General features: G+C 39.5%; 1 protein-coding gene across 4 annotated transcripts; it reads right to left on the reverse strand.

Annotated features, from left to right (window-relative positions):
• Positions 1-408: 408 nt before the first annotated feature.
• Positions 409-18,224, reverse strand: LOC137180392 (NACHT, LRR and PYD domains-containing protein 12-like). 4 transcript variants are annotated; one of them, XM_067585730.1, is made up of 14 exons: positions 17,725-18,224; positions 16,941-17,056; positions 16,325-16,408; positions 16,113-16,198; positions 10,645-10,770; positions 10,453-10,506; positions 8,012-9,803; positions 7,730-7,903; positions 6,879-7,052; positions 5,257-5,430; positions 4,029-4,202; positions 3,252-3,425; positions 1,639-1,685; positions 409-1,415 (listed from the first exon to the last, which is right to left on the reverse strand). In XM_067585730.1, exons 3-14 carry the CDS (start codon positions 16,372-16,374, stop codon positions 871-873), a joined length of 3,570 nt encoding a protein of 1,189 aa, XP_067441831.1. In that variant the 5' UTR covers positions 16,375-16,408; positions 16,941-17,056; positions 17,725-18,224; the 3' UTR covers positions 409-870. The 4 variants fall into 4 exon arrangements, with proteins under 4 accessions (XP_067441831.1, XP_067441832.1, XP_067441833.1 ...); XM_067585731.1 differs by lacking the exon at positions 16,941-17,056; XM_067585732.1 differs by lacking the exons at positions 16,325-16,408; positions 16,941-17,056.
• Positions 18,225-19,074: the final 850 nt, after the last annotated feature.

Consider the following 19,074-nt stretch of genomic DNA (forward strand, 5'->3'; position numbering starts at 1 on the left):
CAGTAAAAAGAAAAAATGATAAAACTCGAGAGCCAGAGACATCATCTTTTTTAAAACCACACATTCTTCTTCCTTGTGAAAACCTGGCACCTGCTTTACCCATGTAGCATGTATAGTGAACATAACACAAACGATTTACACACACAAACGAGTTGTGACAACTTCTCTCAGTTATATGGTAATTTATTCACAATATTTATACATAATGAAGAGAGAGAGAAGAATGTATGTATGTGTGTCTGTATGGGACTACATGGGAGAATGACAGGGATAACCATAATAACACATGATGAAATAAGCAAGTATCATTGAGCCCCCATTTCTTACGCCCCACCCTTAGTCGACTGTATGGGGCAAACAACAATCCACCATTTACTCAATTTAAAACTCTTTTAACAAACAAACACCTTTTAAAACACTCAAATCATGGGATTTATTAATGAAAAACATACAAAACAACCAGAACACTAAATAAATGCTACAGCGATCAAAATGCAACAAAAAAAACTAAATAACATAAAATCCCAGGCTGAGAGGCAAGACAAGCAGTCCACAATCAAAAAGCCTTTCACTGTAACAGGAACCTGGAACATGAGACAAAAAAAACCACAGGGAACACATACAGCTGTAATAATCACATTTATGTTGGCTTGTTTAATCAAGATGGATTATTAACAATCAAAAGTGAGAGAGCAAGAGACTGAACAATGGCTGAACCAACTTAGAATATGAGAGTTTATGTGATAGATCCAATCAAAGAAATTGATTAAAATAAGGAAACTAAAGCTACTTAAAAAGTTTTTTTTATATTATGAGGTATGCATCTTAACCAGAATGCCACCAAGGTGCCCCAAAAAGCCACACTCCCTCCTACAGTGAGCACAGAGACACTGAAGAGCCAGATCCAACCCAGAACCCTGGATACAGAGGTTCAGTGAATGTGGTGTTGAAAGTGTGGAGGTGGATCAGTGAGTCAGAGGAGACTCTGTAGAAGGATAGAGTGCCAGCAGAACAGTCCACATACACTGCTACTCTGTTAGAGACAGAGGAGGAGGAGGAGGAGGAGGAGGAGAGGTCTGTTTTTCTGTTATTGTGCCAGACAGAGTAACCTTCACCATCAGAGCACCTCAGAGTCCAGGACTGATCATTCCCTCCAAACCTGCTGCCAACACTGCGCCCATTCCTTTTGATTCCTTTGTAACTCACTGATACATTAATCTCTCCATTCCATTTGACCTCCCAGTAACAGCGACCAGTCAGACCATCTCTACACAGCAGCTGATGCCACCAATCAAACCTTGCTTTATGATGAGGATATGGCTGCTTCTCTGTCACTGTTGTCACCTTCCTGTCATTGTCAGACAGTTTCAGGTATTTGTGTGCTGTGTTTGTGTCCAGTGTGAGTTCACAGACATCTGATAGAGAGAATGAGATAATGGGATATAAATAATAAACAAAATAAATAATATACAAATGTATATATGAGATATACATAGATAATGATGCAAAAACTTCATAATGACTCATCTTATTAGATCTTTCAAAATGAGGATTGAATGCAGATGAACAAGTTTTTGATTTAAACTACTTTAACTTGTGCTGCCTTGTTTTCATGAATCAAAGTGAAGACAGACTTACACTTCCTCACTCCAGGTTTCAGCCTCTGCTCTCCACCATTTTCCACCCTGGAGAAAGAAACAAAGACAGAATAACCTTCAGAAGCTTCCTCATCAATGATCTCCATAGACCTGGGCAGACACTGAATGGATTTAATTTAATTCTGAGTTAGTCTAATTTTAGCATTATTTGCACAGCTACAAGATGTCCCTGTCAGGTAAACATAAATGTAGGTTGTTTTAGGCACTTCAACAAACAACAAATGCCAATGGTTTTCCTCATGACAACACTGACAGATGGAGATTTAACTGAATCCTCTTTTGATAATGATTGTATTTTCATAATAAATCTCTAACTGCACATGATGTTGCAGTAGCCAACCACACAACCTCTCATATAGATGAATAAGGAACAATCATTGCATTCAGGTACACACTGGATGCCTAAATAATGAGTGAGTTTCTCATATGTCCAATGATAGCAATGCTATACTTCAGGGTATGGCTCATCTTGATATCCCTTTTGAACCCAACAGTAGGATATAAGATAAAAGCCAAGTCTATGATTTACATTAGGAATGGGAAAGTCTTTTGTTTGTGCTTATTAATGAAATAGTGTTACAGTTTCCCCGATATTAAATGTAAGCCATGAACATTTCAAAAGTCAAACAAGAGTCACTTTGCAAATTTTTCAGTTGTTCAAGACTTAGCGCCACTTCTTCAACATGTATATGATTGTGTCATTTGCATATATGAGGATTTCTTCATGATCACACACAGACAGGAGATTATCGTTATACAAACTAAATTGCAGTGGCCCTAGTACGGAGCCTCAAGGTACACCCATAGTACAGACAATATGTTATTTATTCAAACAAGCTGGGTGTGGTGTGATGAAAATGATTTTATCCAAATTAATACATTGTTACAATTATTATAATTGCTGAACTTAGTAAGAAGTATTGAACGGTTAACGGTGTCAAAGGCCTTGCGCACATCATCACTCCCACTGACCCTCTTTTATCTAAATAATATTGACCATAAGGGAATAGCAAAATTCAGTTTTAGTAGAATGGCTCCCTCTAAATCCAAATTGCATTGGTGCAGGTGGGTGTTAGCAGCATTGGTGACAGAATTTAAAGCTCTGTGATTGGATGTATCTTGCTGAAATGCACCTTGGGAGTTGTAGTTGACTTCTCTCCTTCAGTTTCTTTTTGAAAGATTTTTTTTGGCATTTTTATATTTATTCAACAGTAAAGGTACAGAGAGAGAGAGAGAAATGGGGCAGCGAGAGGGCTGACAGGCAACACAGGTCTGCAACTGGAATCGAACTGCAGACGTGAATAAACCAAACCAAATTTGTGAAATCTTTTGTGATAATGGAGGTGTGTTTGCCAACCACTCAAAAAAGCTGCAGAAATAATCATAATCCATACTGCTATTACATAAATGTCCATTTTAAGTGTATGTAAACTTCTGACTGCAACTGTAGGAGGTCATTTTGAATGGGGACAGGGACTCTCAGCACATCTGTTACTGTCTTTACTGTTATCAGCAGTACTGCTGGTACAGACTGTGAACCAACAGTCTTCAGCTTATCAGTGTGACAGAGAGTGAGCTCTTGTATGTTCATACTTGAGAGTGTCCAGTCTCCAGTGTGGATCCTCCAGTCCAGCAGACAGCAGCTTCACTCCTGAGTTTCCTGGATGATTGCAGCTCAGATCCAGCTCTCTCAGATGGGAGGGGTTGGATCTCAGAGCTGAGGCCAAAGAAGCACAGCCTTCCTCTGTGACCAGACAGCCTGACAGTCTGGAGGCACAAGTTAGTTTTCCATCAATTAAGCACAGGTTGATTTTGTGTATCCACAACAGTAATTTTCCAACAAGTGTTTTATGAAAGTTATTGGTTTTGAAATTATTTATGAATACTGTCAGATACCAGCAGAAAATGTAACTGTCGACAGTTGACTTAATGATCTGTTTTGTGCTACATTTGCCTGTGAAACATAAAAATCATATCTCATATTGAAGGACTCAACAACCAGTTCTTGAACAGAAAAAAATAAAACAGGACAGGAGCCTTCATATGATGCATGCGCAGCATCTGGGACAGGAGGAGTTTGGAGGCATAAGCAGAAATATAAACTCTTATCCGGCAGATTTCCAACCTAACTACTCAACACATAACATCTTGGACCTCACACAGTTGAAGATTCCTGTTGCTGCACAATGTTGCCAATCAAAACAACAACACCACAACAACCACAAGTACCTACATTCATTAGAAACTGGCACTAACAAGTTAAATCAGTAAGCAGTAACACTATAGATTTTTAACATCTTCACTGACATTGATCTGTCTGTAATGCAGCATTGAAATGGTCATCTACTGAAGAAATAATTGTATCCTTACCCGAGAGTCTCCAGTGTACAGTGTGGACTCCTCAGTCCAGCAGAGAGCAGCTTCACTCCTGAATCTTGCAGGTTGTTATTACTCAGTTCCAGCTCTCTCAGACTAGAGGACTTGGAGCTGAGAACTGAGGACAGAGCGTCACAGCTTCTCTCTGACAGATTACAGCTGGTCAGTCTTAAAAAAAGGTGTACAGTAAATGTGTGAAAACATTAGTCTATTTCATGTGAATCATCATTACATTTTAGTTGGCATTACTTTACTAGCATTGCCTAAAAAAATAGTGACAGAATGACTACTGGGAATGCTTCTAAATTACATATGTAACAATCGTAGGTTACTCTTGATAGGTTGACAAATTGACACTGATTACATCATAACAAAATGACCTCAATTAAGTACACATCTAAAACAAAACACAACTGAGTACATAACAATTTACTCTGCAACTCCTAATCAATATTTAATCAAAAGCACGTTTGGCAGCAGTTAGAGACAACTGGTTCTGTTTTAAAGCAGGAGTTAGTTTGGTTTGTAGAATTATTTTGAAGAACGAAGTCAATGAAAGACACTCCTTTAGTGAGGTAGACTGTGAATACACTGGTCAGAGCTGGGCTACAATATTGCCTACCTTGACCTGTAATTCTGATTACCTTCAGTAAAATATGGAATCTGAATCCTGTCCCATGTTTTTACTGATGTATCATTGTGACTAGACAGAACCTTCCTACTATACACTCCTTTATCTCTTCCATATTTCTATTTGAATTATTTTTGAATCTGTGCAGTTGACTGGCTGGAGCATGTAAAATTGAATAAAAGTGATCTGCAGACTGAACCTAGGGGAACTCCTAATGTCACCTCATACTTCTTTCAGACAGCAACCTCATGTATGATGCCGGTCTACTCAGTGCATGTTTGACATGTGTTAGACCCATTCATATGAACAGTTGTGACAGGTTAGAATTATACTTGATAATACTGAATTAGCTGCAGCACATGCTTACCAGTTTATCTGGCTTCATCATACAGAGCCAGAGAATTACATATGATAAACACAGATCCTGGTGTGATATTAGTTATTAGGTCAGTGGGGACCGGGACTCTCAGCACCTCAGTTACTGTCTTCACTGTTTTCAGCAGTGCCGCTGGTACAGACTGTGAACAAGCTGTCCTCAGCTTGCCAGTGTGACAAAGAAACAGTGCATGAGCTCTTGTTGTCTGATCATACCTGAGTGTGTCCAGTCTCCAGCATGGATCATCCCGTCCAGCACAGAGTAGCTTCACTCCTGAGTCTCCTGGATGATTGTAGCTCAGGTCAAGCTCTCTCAGATGGGAGGGATTGGATGTCAGAGCTGAGGCCAGAGAAGCACAGCCTTCCTCTGTGACCAGACAGCCTGACAGCCTGGAGATACAAACAATTATTGACTCAAGATAGATTCCTGATTCAATAAATAGAAAAAGAGGGCAGTATTTTCACTAGGCAGTGCACAGAGGCAATGCATAGAGTGCATACAAGCAGATAATTATTTTTCATTTTTTAAGTCCATCTGGTGCGGAGATGTTCACAAAAGAGCTGGGTCTTTAGTTTTTTCTAAAAGATTGAGATGGAGATCGAATGGAGTTTGGTTACTCGTTCCACCACTGGGGAACTACACAAGAGAAGAGTCTGGCTAGCAACTTAGGGCCCTGTTGTGGTGGTAGTGCCAGGAAGCATAGATGTGGATGAGGGAGTTCAGGTAGGCGGGTGCTGTTTTAGTTGCTGTTTTGTAAGACAGAGTCAAGGTTTTGAATTTGATGCAGGCAGCAACTGGTAGCCAGTGAAGGGATATAAACAGCAGGGTGACATGCTGTTTTGGGCTGGTTGAAGACCAGCTGTGCCACTGCATGCTGGATCATCCGCAGAGGTTTGAACATGCATGCGGGGAGACCTGCCAGTAAGGAGTTGCAGTAGTCAATGTGTGATATTACAAGAGCCTGTACCAGCTGCATGCTCGGACAGGTAGGATCTAATCTTCCTGATTTTGAAAAAGACAAATTGGCCTGTACAAAAATCAAGGCCACATGAACCATAAAGGTTAGTTGGTCATCAATCATTACACCCATGTTTCAGGCAAACTTTGTGGGCATGAGTTGGGTTGATTCCAGCTGATCTTGATTTGTTGTTGTATAGAGGGACTGGCTGGGATGACAAGGAGCTCAGTCCTAGAGAGGTTAAGCTGAAGGTGGTTTTCCTTCATCTGTGCCGAGATATCAGCAAAGCATGACGAGATCAGTTCTGAGACTGTGAGGTCTTCCAGCAGGAACAATAGTAATAGCTGGGTATCATTGGCATAGCAATGCTATGAGAAACCATGGGAGCAGATAATTGCACCAAGTGAGGTGGTGTATATTAAGAAGAGAAGGGGACCAAGCACTGACCCGTAAGCGGTGCAGTTTAGGCACTCTCCTCCTCAAAGATACTCTAAACTATCTCCCTGAGAGGTAGGACATGAATCAGCAGAGGACAGATCCTGAGATGCCAAGCTCATTGAGTTTGGAGAGGAGTATTTGATGATTGACCATGTCAAAGGCAGCTGACAGATCTAGCAGCAATAGAGCTGAGGAATGGCCGGCAGCTCAAGCTGATCACAGTGTTTCCTTTACCAACAGGAGCACAGTCTCAGTAAAGACCACTTGTCTGTGTTATTAGTCCTCTCAGATGCAACTTGAAATTTTACTGGCAATTTTAAAATTTTAAGAATAATCCAAGCTGTAAAATCCTACAGATTTTTTAATATTTTCACTGACATTCATCAGTCCATAAAGCAGCATTTAAATGGCCATGTACCAAACAAATAGTTGTCTTCGTACCTGAGAGTCTCCAGTGTACAGTTAAGACTCTCCAGTCCAGCAGAGAGCAGCTTCACCCCTGAATCCTGCAGGTTGTTGTTACTCAACTCTAGCTCTCTCAGACTGGAGGACTTGGAGCTGAGAACTGAAGACACAGCTTCACAGCTTCTCTCTGACAGATTGCAGCCACCCAGTCTTCAAAAAAAGAACAGTACATGTGTGAAAACAATAGTCTATATATTAAATAGGTATAAGTGGGCACTACTTTCATAGTATTGTTCTGAAAATAGATGCAATAGAATTACTTGAAAAATGCTTCTAAAATAAAATAGATAATTGTACATCACTTTTTCTTGTGTGACAAATTGACACTAATAAAATCTCTAAAAAATGACCTCAATTAAATACACATATAAAACACAAAACAACAGAGTGTAAGAATGAACACTCTTCACCTTTAAGTTAATATTTAATAAAAAGGAACCTTTGGCAGCAGTTAGAGACAACTGGATCTGCTTTAAAGCAGGTTTTGACATTTTAATCAAAATCAAAGTAGCGGTCTTGTTAAAGCTTCAACAAAGTATTCCCATGTATTGATCACTATTACTGAGAGAAGTAATGATGCACTATAAATTAGAGGAAATACAATTTCTCTTAAAAGGACAAGAGGGTAAATTCTATATATTCTATAATAAGGAACAGGAACTGAATTATTATTACTATCACTTTTATTGCTATCTTTGTTTACTTCTTCCTGATCTTGGGGACCAAATACTTGGTGACACTCTAAAAACAGAACAACTTGTTATTTAACACGGCTTATTGACATCCACTTTTTAAAAATGTTTTTACAAATACATATGTCTTTTTACCTCAATCTCTGGAGTTTGCAGTTGGGACTTTTGAGGCCCTCAGAGAGACGCTTTATTCCAGAGTCCTGCAGCTGATTTCTGCTCAGGACTAACTCCTCCAGTCCAGAAGACTTTAAGCCGAGAACTGATGAAATATACTGACAGCATCTATCAGTGAGATTACAGTCACCTAACCTGAAGTGAAAAACAAAGCAGTAAATGTTAACATTCTGGAAATACTCTCCTCTGTCCCTCTATACTTAATTACAACCTGAGGGCTTCATCTTGAGTCCAAATACTTACAAAGCTGTCTTTGATGCTTTGAGCACTGGCAGCAGCCTCTCCAAAGCTTCATCTGATCTGTAGTATTTCTTAAGCTCAAAGGTATCCAGATCTTCATCAGAAACAAGCAGTATGAAGGCCAAAGCTGACCAATGTGCAGGTGAAATTTTACTAACATCTCCTGAGCTCTGGTACTTTTGGACTTGCTCTACTAGAGACTGGTCACCAAGTTCATTTAAACACTGGAAAAGATTGATACTCTTGTCGGTATAGGACAGATTCTTGATCTTCCTGTGAATGTAGGTGATTGTCTCCTGATTGTTCAATGAACTTCTTGCATTAAATCCGAACACTTTCTGAAGAAGGCTCTGATTCTTGTCCTGTGACAGACCAAGCAGGAAGCGCAGAAACAAGTCCCATTGTCCGTGATCACTGGCTAAGGCCATATCCACCGCGTTCTTGTAGAGGTGGACGATAAGGCTTTCTCCTTTCCCTGATCTCACTTTAACCTTTGACTGGCTGGGAAGCAGATTTTGTCCACTCTCTATGAAGGTCTCTAATACATACAGAGCTGCAAGAAACTCCTGCACGCTTAAATGTACAAAAGAGTAAACCTCCTGTCGGTGAAGACCTGATTCTCTCCTTATGATCTGTGTACAAACTCCTGAGTAAACTGCAGCTTCTTTCAGATCAATTTGGCACTCCTTCAGATCTTTTTCATAGAAGATTATGTTGCCCTTCTGTAGCTGTTCAAATGCCAGCTTTCCAAACTTCATGATCACATCTTTATCCCTTTCTTTCTTTCTTTCTTTGTCTGTTTCAACCTCCTGATAATCCTTCTCGTTTTTCCGCGTTGTTTGGATGATCAGGAAGTGTGTGTACATTTCAGTCACAGTCTTGGGTAACTCACTTTCATGAGTTCCTGTGAGGAGACTCTGGAAAGCTGTGGCTGTAATCCAACAGAACATTGGGATGTGGCACATGATGTAGAGAGTTCTCAATGGCTTTGACTTAAGGTGATTGCAGATATTTTGAGCCACATCCTGGTCACTGATTTTCTTTAGAAAGTACTCCTCCTTCTGCTCATCATTAAAGCCTCGTACCTCAGTCACCCTGTCGATGCACTCAGGAGGAATCTTACTGGCTGCGGCCGGTCTACTTGTGATCCAGATCGAGGCTTTGTGAAGCAATTTTCCTGCAATTAAGTTGGTCAGTAAGACGTCTACTGTTGTAGTTTTTGTAACGCTGCGGCACATCTCATTTTTCTCAAAGTTCAGAGGGAATTTGCTTTCATCCAGGCCATCGAAGATGAACAGAACACTAGAACTGTTGTAGTCTGAAGGTTCTAAATCTTTCACTTCTGCAAAACAGTGAAGGATTAAATCCATGAGAGTATAATCTTTGTCTTTTATTAAATTCAAGTCTCGGAATGTGAATGGAAATATGAGCTGAAAGCCTTGGTTGGCTTTTCCAACAGCCCAGTCCTGAGTGAATTTCTGCACAGCAACAGATTTTCCAATGCCAGCAATTCCCTTCATCAGAACTCTCTGAGGAGGGTTCTCTTCATTTGGCAAAGCTTTCAAAATGTCATTGAGTTGAATTTTCTTCTCCTCACTCATACACCTTCTACATTCTAATTCAACCACTTCATGTTCACTATTAACCTCCCCACTGCCTCCCTCTGTGATGTACAGCTCTGTATAGAGCTTGTTTAAAGGAGTTGATGTTCCATCTTCCTTTGTTCCTTGAAACAGATCCTTTGTTTTACTTTCAAGGTAAGATTTTAGTTCATCTTGGCACCTTTGGATATTTTCTGAAAAGTAATAAAAATATAAATGATGATGAGAATATGTATGTTTGTATGTTTGCTATTTTTCAGACAAACTCAAAACATCAAAAAGCACACTGGATCCAGACTTGAATGTGCTGTGGTTTTGACAGCACACAGGACCCAACAGGACTTAATGATGCCTTATGGTTAAACAAATGATAATCAAATAATCCGTACATATCCAAAATATGCAGAAGCCTATCTCGTCAATATAGCAGAACAGCCTTGTGTCTTTTATGCCTTAAACTCTTTATTTGCATTTTTCATTGGTAGAACAGAAAATTAGAAATATGCATGAAAAGAAACATGCAGTCCTGACATGACAGAGCCCTTGACGTGTCAAGCTGGGTTCCCCTTTGGAAGCACTGATATAGATTCACATTGATAGTTGTAGTATTTGAATCGTTGCTTTTTTAATATGTAATGGAATTGGAGAAACCGAAACAGGTCATATTAGCAGTTGGCTAACAGCTAACTTCCCCTATCTGCTGCTTCATTACTTCGTCTTCCTGTTTTTCGTGGCTGCCAAACTTCGCAGGATGGGTATGTCACATTTTTAGCTTCAGTTGTGTCATCTCCATTACAACTTCATAATAGGTTATATTTTTAATGTCTCTAAACAGCACAGTACCTTTGGTTTCGGGAGAAACGACATTAGTCTCGTCTGTCCTGACAGGAGCTTGGACTGAAACAGAAACATGCAACATCTCTTGAGAAATGCAGAAAAATTAAAGGCATTGCTATGGTCATATTTTAGGCAATTGCATAATTAAACATAAATGTAAGAATTTATTTGACTTGTAAATTCAGGAGAAACATTTACCATATGTGTTGCTGACATTCATATTGATATCCCCTTCAACATGAACATTTCTCAACTGAGGTTGGCTGATGACACCTCCATTCTGGGCAATGATTGTCATGTTTCTTGCGTCTCTCTGAGTTGTAGCTGAATGTGAAAAGACAAAATAATGAAGAGCCAGGAACTAGAACTCAATTTCCTTTCATCAACACCTTAACAGTGTGGTAGGGGTTCAGAGATTATGTTTTGTTAGAGCTCATTTAGGGAAGACCTGAAATATCAAGAACAAATAAAGCTTGATAAAATTGTGATACATGCATGGGACTGACACATTTAAATTTAAACTGACCAGACAACATTTGGTGGACTGTTCTTGACCTACAGAACTAAACAGGTAAAAAATATTAGTATATGAAATGATTGCTAGTTAAAAAACAAACTGTGAACTCTGTAGAAAAACTTCCTGTCTCTGCATCTTTGCTTCCAATCTCTATAAGAATGAAGTCATTTTAAAGATGTTTCTATCACATCTTTTTTCAGCAGCTTTTGTTTGTGTAAGCTGCCTCCTAAGCTTTGTTTAAATATGTAATTTTGATATTCCACCTAAACATGGTGGAGGGGTTTGCCTATCCCCATGACCCTAGTAGTTGTGTTGTCAAGGGGACAGCTCCTAGTAGGGTCACCCAAGGCCCAGAATATGGAGACTGAGGCCCTCTCCTGGAGTCAGGCCTGGGAGCTTGCTGGGGAGCCCCCAGCTGAACTACACCGATGGAGCCCAGTCAGCCTTGGCCTGAAGGGATGACATGCGGCAACTTGTGGGCAACTTGTGGGCCCACCAATATCAAGACTAGACTTAAGGTTCAGTGTATTGCCACTTGGGAGGCAGACGAAGGCAAGCACCTTGTCTTGCTGACTCCAGGCTATGAAAACTGGCTCTAAGGATGTGTAACATCAGCTCTGGGAAAGGAACTGAGATTGGTGCAGGAAGTGGAGAGGTACCAACTAGATAGAGTTGATCAGACCTCTATGCTTAGCACTGACTTTGGAACCAAACGTGCTAAAATAAGTGCTGAACTTGCTCCTTTTCTGCTGGGTTGAAAGGTGCTGGCCAGTTGTTGAGATACTTGTGATACCATAGCTGGGCATAAGGTGGTTCACACATGCATCTGGTATAAGAACACCTTAGACCAAAGGTCGAAGATCGACTTTTTTATTTGAAAATCAAATGTAGTTGTTTCATCTTTGATCACCACCTGGTGAGGAGTTGGATCAGGTGGCTGGGGAGGCTGCCAGACAGACCTGGTAAACCCAAACAAGTAATGAGGATGGTCTAGGAACAGCTGGTTGGAGCCCATGTCCACAAGCACTTCAACCTCCACATCCTGAACCTCATATTTGCGTCTGGAAGGTCATCTATGCCTGTGGACACCAGCAGTCAAGGAGGCCTTCAAGCTGCAAAAGGAGTCCTTTTCAGGTATGGTTGGCTAAACCAACTATAGGTTTGAAAACATTTAACAGAGCACCCTGCAGCATTAGGATTAGCGCCTTAGTTTAACATGAGCACACATCATATAAACAGCAAAGAAAAAAAGACAGAACAGCATAACAAAAGTAAACTAATTGTTTGGAAAGGGGACAACAGGAATACAGGGGAGCATAACAAGAATAATGAAAATCCAGAATACACATTGACTGCCCTTGAAGCCCCACTCTAGCCAGTCTTACTTCCTACAGTTAACGCTCTCTCTCAAACAGAGAATGGGGGTGTGGTTAATATGAGGGTGTGGTTGCCATGATAATCCATAACCATGGCAACCATTGACATTCCAGCACATTGGCGCTGTGTTGGAATGGTAGTGATATTATAGCCACCTCAGTTTAAGGTTACCTAAAAGTGACCCTCAATAGGCCTTACAGTGTAGCCCCACTGTACTTGACCAATTTGTATAACCTTGTGTCCATCCTGTAATAGTACACACAGCTGTTCAGACAGTTGCCGGTACTGCAGCTTGATTGGCTGTCTTGATGTGAGCCCTATTTGAATTTTTCCCACCCACTCATCGCACTGCCAGCTTGGTCCGTATCACCAGGTGTCCCAACATGCTTTGTGCAGCGAATTAGTCAATTCCCATAGATAATGAATGAGTGTGGATGCACCGTTAGGTGCAGGGACTGTGTGGACTTGCTGTGCAGCAGCACAACGTGCAAAAGGCCTGAGTGAAGGTGAATATTGATCAGCGGGTGTGGTGATTAATAAATATTCTCTCAGCCAGTCACATCACTGCCCTCATAGTTCTGAAACAGTTGTGCATCACAGTGCAATCACAGTTAAGTGTGATAACAGCAGCTCAACAAACAAAAGATTTTTTTCAGGAAATGTCTGGACAGTTCAGAGCGTCACAACATGAACACACTTCACCACAAATCTGCAGCCAGAGACAGATGGAGTATTTTTTTTCCATCAGTTAGTTACTATAATAACAATAGAAATAAAAAAAAATAAAGAAATTTATTTTGCAAGGCTGTTTATATTATTATATCAGACCAGTATCTCACCCCATACACGTTCAAACAGTTGAATTAATGTCACACAACAGCGTTTGCACTGCAGTGTTTCAAGGATAAAACATGAGACGCTACTTTTGCTAAAAAGAAAGTTGGAAAAGCGGCTGATGAGCCCTGATAATCCGACATCTCCTTAATAAAAAAGCAGAATATTGAGTTATAACCGACCAGTCTGATGTGTGTAGAGGTGTATGTGGTTATACTGTAGCAGCCTGGCATCGTCAGGCGATTTAATGAAGGTAAACACAGTGAACGACCGTGTGTAATGACACTGCGCTCTGGTGCGGCACTTCTCAGAGACTGCAGATTTATCAACATATCAGTCCTGCTGCCTTCAGATGCTGCAGAGATTTAATGAACTGAAGAAGCTTCTCAGACAGTATAAACAGCTGTGAACAGCAGATACTGACTTGATTCACTGACTTTCCTGCTTTAACCACATTAAACGTTATTTTCTATGCCAATTTTGGTTGAAGAGTATTTAATTGAAATAAATTATCATATTTTAAGCATTAATCCATTGTTGCAGCATATCTGCAGAAAGTATTTAGTTTGAAACAGTTGCCTGATAGTGTATCAGTAGCCTATGTGACGCTCAAAGGAATTTTATGAGGATAACTTATGACTGCAGTGTTGTACTATATACGTCATACGTCATCGTTTTGTTTCAGCAACAGCTTAAATTTTTGAACTTTGAGTGCAAAATTAAGTTATTTGTCAAAAAATATTTTGGCAAACAGTGTGGCTAATCAACATTATCAGGAAATGACTAAGAAAATATGAAATATCTTAAAATGCTGTACGAGTCTCTACAAAATAAACATGCTCCCACATAACAAAATTGAACACAAAAATACCAGCCAAAATATTATTATTATATTATTAAACATAAAAGAAAACCTGTGTAAATCCTAACACATCAGCAGCAGTTAAGTAATTATTTGTGAAGAATGAAAATAATCTACAAGAACCATGGTCACAGTTCCTGCTCACAAAGTGCCAAAAATACAGTTATTTGAGAAGGATTTCTTGCCATCTTGTCATTCTGTAGCACATGACTTGATTTATACTTTACAGTTAGTAAGTGGTCACTTGAGAACTGTTTGTCCTCTTGCATACATAGTTTAAAGATCACACAGTTGTGTGGTTAAAAGTCTTGGATGTGTTTAAGTATTAAATATACACATACAGTTGGATGCAGCCCTTCACCTGTTTTCCAAAGATTGGTTCATCTTTGCCCTTTGCTCAAGAGCTGCAACTGAAGCTTTAAACTTTAATTCTTTATTTCTTTCTTTCTTTCTCCGTTTATTTATTCTTTATATTTGTTGTTCTTGCACCTGTTTTTATCCTGACTGTTTGATATTTCATAATTATTAAAACTGTTGCAAATACTGAAAATCACTATGAGGGTAAATAAGGTGCAAAATGCGAGAGCTTGTAGACTTGATGTGAGAACTTGTAGAACAAAAATCTGAACTTATATGTTTAAATTTTCATTTGGATAAAATACTCACACTGGTTCTGAATGTGAAGTCACAGAAAAAATATTCAAATGTGTAGATTGATATTTACATAAATACAATGACATCTGCAAACTTTTTATCCAACATTTACTCATATTTATTCATTTTCCAGTACAATCACAACTTTGTGATTACAACCTCGGTCACTGCAACTTAACAAATGTGCTCTATTGCATCACAAAGTCATGGGGGGCTGTTTATCCCACCCATCGTCTCACCCACATACAACGATTACATCCGTTCATCACCGTGCACAGACCCTGTTCAGCTCGATGTAACTCTGTTAACTTTAACTGACGTGTTTGCAGTTTAGGCTATCTGTCAGTGAATAGATGCTACAGCTCCTGAAGATCCAAACCAAGTTCCTGTGTACTGCTTGCCACCAGCTGATTAAAGTGAAGGGAGTTAGCCCCGAAGTTAGTGACAGTGGCTCACTTAAGGTGGACTGACCTTTAAGGTGGGCCAGCTATTCTCATTTTAGTGACATCTTAGCTGCTCGTAAACAGAAAAAGGAGAAATATCTGGTTGATGAGTTTCTCCCGAGCTTTGCTCATTTATGTAGTTTATCATTTTGCTAGCTAACTTGACACTGACACGTTGAAACTTGTGTTAAGCTTTATTCACTCCCTTCTCTCTTTCTAGACAGTGTTCTAGCCACTGTAAACATCTTGCTCTGTGAATGTGCATGACTTGTCAGATCTCATGTTGTTATGCTGAACATCCTTACTGACAGTCAGGGCACAAAATTAGCACCAGCCATTAGCAATATGCTAGTAAAATATGCAAGTGGCTGGTAGATTTTCTTCACTCACCAGCCAAAAACACATTTTCTCATGTGAAACTACAGACTCAGCCTTTGATTTTGTACAGATTTTTGCACAATAAAAAAAAACTAATGGAATGATGCCTCCAGTCTCATGCTTTTTCTTTCATCCTGTTCTGAGTCTAGATCAAACACAGCTGTTCATTAACCATATTGTAACAAGTTAAATCGGGAGAACTTCATAGCATTCAGTTTACACAAACGTGAGTGAAACATCTAATTGGAAGTGAATGAAAATAATTTGAAACCAAAAAAAGGAGCCTCAAGGCAACACTTGCAATAAAACTATACAACAGTAGACCTCAAAATTCTGAGGAGAAAGGGTTCACTATGAGATTTCACCCCCCTTTATTGCTTCATATTGTTTTATAAAGCCTGGTTTGATTTGTGCAGGAGACAGACTGAAAACAAGTCAGAAGCTGTTGGTATGTTTTCCACCCTCGAGCCAAACAAGTTCACATCAACTGATCATTACCTGAAAGTTTCTTTTCTTCATGTTCATGTCACGGCTACAGGAATTATACCCACAATTAAATTCTCACTGTTTGGTATATATTCGCCAGGATGGTCCTACTTACCACACTCTGATACATCTGGAGCTGGCGGAGCCAAGTCAGTTGAAAGAAAGTTTCCCATTCTGTAGTCTTTCACCAAACTTCTCTGACTTCAGAAGAAAAAACACAGAGGATAATAAAACAGGCTGAAATAAGTAGACGAAGAGCAGTTTCATCAGCTGTAGTTACTACGAGAGTTGAGCTTAAAAAACAAAAATGATTAAATGATTAAAGACCTCCGTGGCTGTTTCGGTCTTTCTTCTTCCTCCTCGCTGCTTTTGATCATTCAGTGATATGAGATGACAGGAAGTGATTCTGATCTGCTGACAGGAAGTAATGGTTTTTCATATTTACATTAACGTTATTAACCTGAGTTCCTGTGAAAGTGATGAATAAAACTTTTAAAGCAAAACTGATTTTGTACACAGATTCTATTTAATCACGTTCCATTTTTCTGATTAAAGTTAATATGCAGTACATGTAAATACTAATAGTACCAAAAGTAGGTAGAGAAGAAGTAGAACAGTAACTAAAGTGACATATTTTGATCCTTGTTGTTAGTAGTGGGAAAATATAAAACACTTAATTGAGTAAAAGCAGCAATACTACAATGTAAAAATACTCCATGTGGTTATTCTTACAGATGCATTAGTGTGTAATCAGCTTTTCAATGTTATAGTAAACTGGTGGAGACAATTTTAAATACTTTATATACTGTCGGGGAAGTTTAATCTGGAACAATATATTATATTTTTTAAGACCAGAGAACTGATGTAAAATTGTATTTTGCAAAATAAGTACAGTATTTGAGTAAATTACTTGGTTACATTCCACCACTGCCTGTTGTGTCACCTGTGATGTTGTAAGGAGGCCTTCAATTGTTCCCTTGTTCTGAGGTTTTGCAGCAGGTTGGATTGAAGATGTGTTCGCTGCTTCAAACATCATGCGTGTGATGTGAGCGACATTTGCTGGTGAGACGATGTAATGCAGTACATTTATCTTTCACTCAGACGGTTTCCTCAGAAAAATGTTTCAAAAAAGCTGTGATTTAATTCCCTTTTGTGTTGAGATGACTGAGTAGGAAAGGAGGGAAAGAAGGAAAGAATGATTTACAGCAGGAAAAGGGGGGAAGAATGAGACGAATAGGAAAAGAAAGCAAAGGAAAAGAAAGCAAAGGAGGACATGATGAAGATACTGACTGAAGTCTGTGTTCTTCATTCTTTCTAAACTTCACTCAGTATTTTAATGTCAGGAATATTATTTATTTTACTGACATTTTTTATTTCTGTCAAATGAGATATTATTGAATTTATATGGTGACTTTGCTGATGGCAACATTACAGTTGCTGCTGTATGAAATAATATTTTGTCAGATTTAAAATATAAATCTATTCTAATTCTGTTCTGAATTTATTCTTTTTTTAAATAATAATTCAAAAATCCCCAAATTCTTTAGTAATGAAAAAGAACTGATAAGAATATTGATAAATACTATGATTTCTTTCTTCTGGCGTTTCGTTCATTCCACCAATGCAGTCAACAAAGCAACATAACTCATCACTATGACGACCATCTCTACTGTTATCAGATCATTTTAACACCTGCAGACACAAAAATGATGAAAACTGTTGGTTACCTTTAGATGCAGAAAATAATCTGAATCAAGCTGATGAGTGAAGGTGAAATTAATCAGCAGCTTCAACAGGAAACCAACCAGGAGAAGAACGAACATGTAACTGACATCAGGAGGTTTTTATGGTCTGTTGGTTCACAGTCTCAACTCTCTGTATTCAACTTTAACCTGAAGTTTTCTTTAATGAAATCTGATAACAGAACAGCAGCTCTGAACTTTGGACCAAAGAATCTGGAACAAAAGTCAAATATTAATAGATAGTATAAATCTTTATCAGCTGGATCATGAAGTCTGATGTGTGTGTTTTACTCCAACAGGGAAATAAAAAGCACTGAGATGGCATTGATGCAGTCTGTAGTATCTCTGTGATATGTGCCAAATGGGACAAATAAATTGTTTGTGGATAAAATAAAGATAAAAGGCTGGCTGGTGTCTACAGTCTAACTATGGGAGGATGAGAAAACCACAGTTCACTATAAGGTCCTATGACCACATCACCCCTGTCCTCCTCCGCCACACCTAGCCCTAACCCCGGCTTTTTACTATCGAAGGTTTTATTGCACTAACAGTAACAAGTGTAATTGTTGTCAATTCGAATAAAACTTTATCCTCACCTGTCATTGTCTCCACCGCAGTGTGTGTGTGTGTGTGTGTGTGTGTGTGTGTGTGTGTGTGTGGAGGAGCTCAGCCCTCCTCTTGGTAAAACATCGACACAAAGAGCCGAGGAGCCCAGATAGCATACAGAAGTGGGCCACTTCAGGCAATGATGCGGCACTGCTGGCCTTCTTCTGGCCCAGACAAAATGGATGTGAGCCTGAAATGGCCCACATGTAAAATAGCAAATATGGCCCAAATATCCCAAATCAAATGTGGGTCTTTTTTTTTTTGGTAAAGATGCTGCTGTCAGGTATGTGTATTCTGGATGTGGGCCAGTTCTGGTTTATCTGATTTGTTCTTGGTTGACATACGGCTTGCTTGTGGCCCAGATCTGGGAAACAGGAGCGGACCGCCCAAGTGCCATCATTCCACGTGGTATGTGGGCCGGATGAAAGTGCCGAAAGTGTTGGGTGTGGGCCGGATCTGGGAGAGGACAGAGAGGAGAGGCTGTAACACAACCCTAAGTTACAACAAAACTTACAAGAGTACAGATAAAAGAATCAACAATATACCCTGGGTTCTTAACATTTTTTAACCGGTTCCAATTCAGAACCAGGTTTCAGGGGGCATCTCTAGCCTCATACTTCACTGTCCACAGAACTTTCTCTATCTAGGTGAGACAGCATGTTGGATTTCACACTGTCTCTCTCCTGTGTTTGGAGCCCTCCTGCACTCACACACTTACAGTCGATGTGG

Source organism: Thunnus thynnus, chromosome 3 (assembly GCF_963924715.1).
Source record: "Thunnus thynnus chromosome 3, fThuThy2.1, whole genome shotgun sequence".
NCBI lineage: Eukaryota > Metazoa > Chordata > Actinopteri > Scombriformes > Scombridae > Thunnus > Thunnus thynnus.

Coding starts and splice junctions, on each gene's coding strand:
- LOC137180392 (XM_067585731.1), bottom strand. CDS start 16,374: ATGATCAAAAGCAGCGAGGAGGAAGAAGAAAGACCGAAACAGCCACGG. Junction 10,507..10,644: donor GAATGTCAGCAACACATATG/GTAAATGTTTCT, acceptor TTTCTGTTTCAG/TCCAAGCTCCTGTCAGGACA. Junction 4,203..5,256: donor TGGAGACTGGACACACTCAG/GTATGATCAGAC, acceptor CCTTTTTTTAAG/ACTGACCAGCTGTAATCTGT.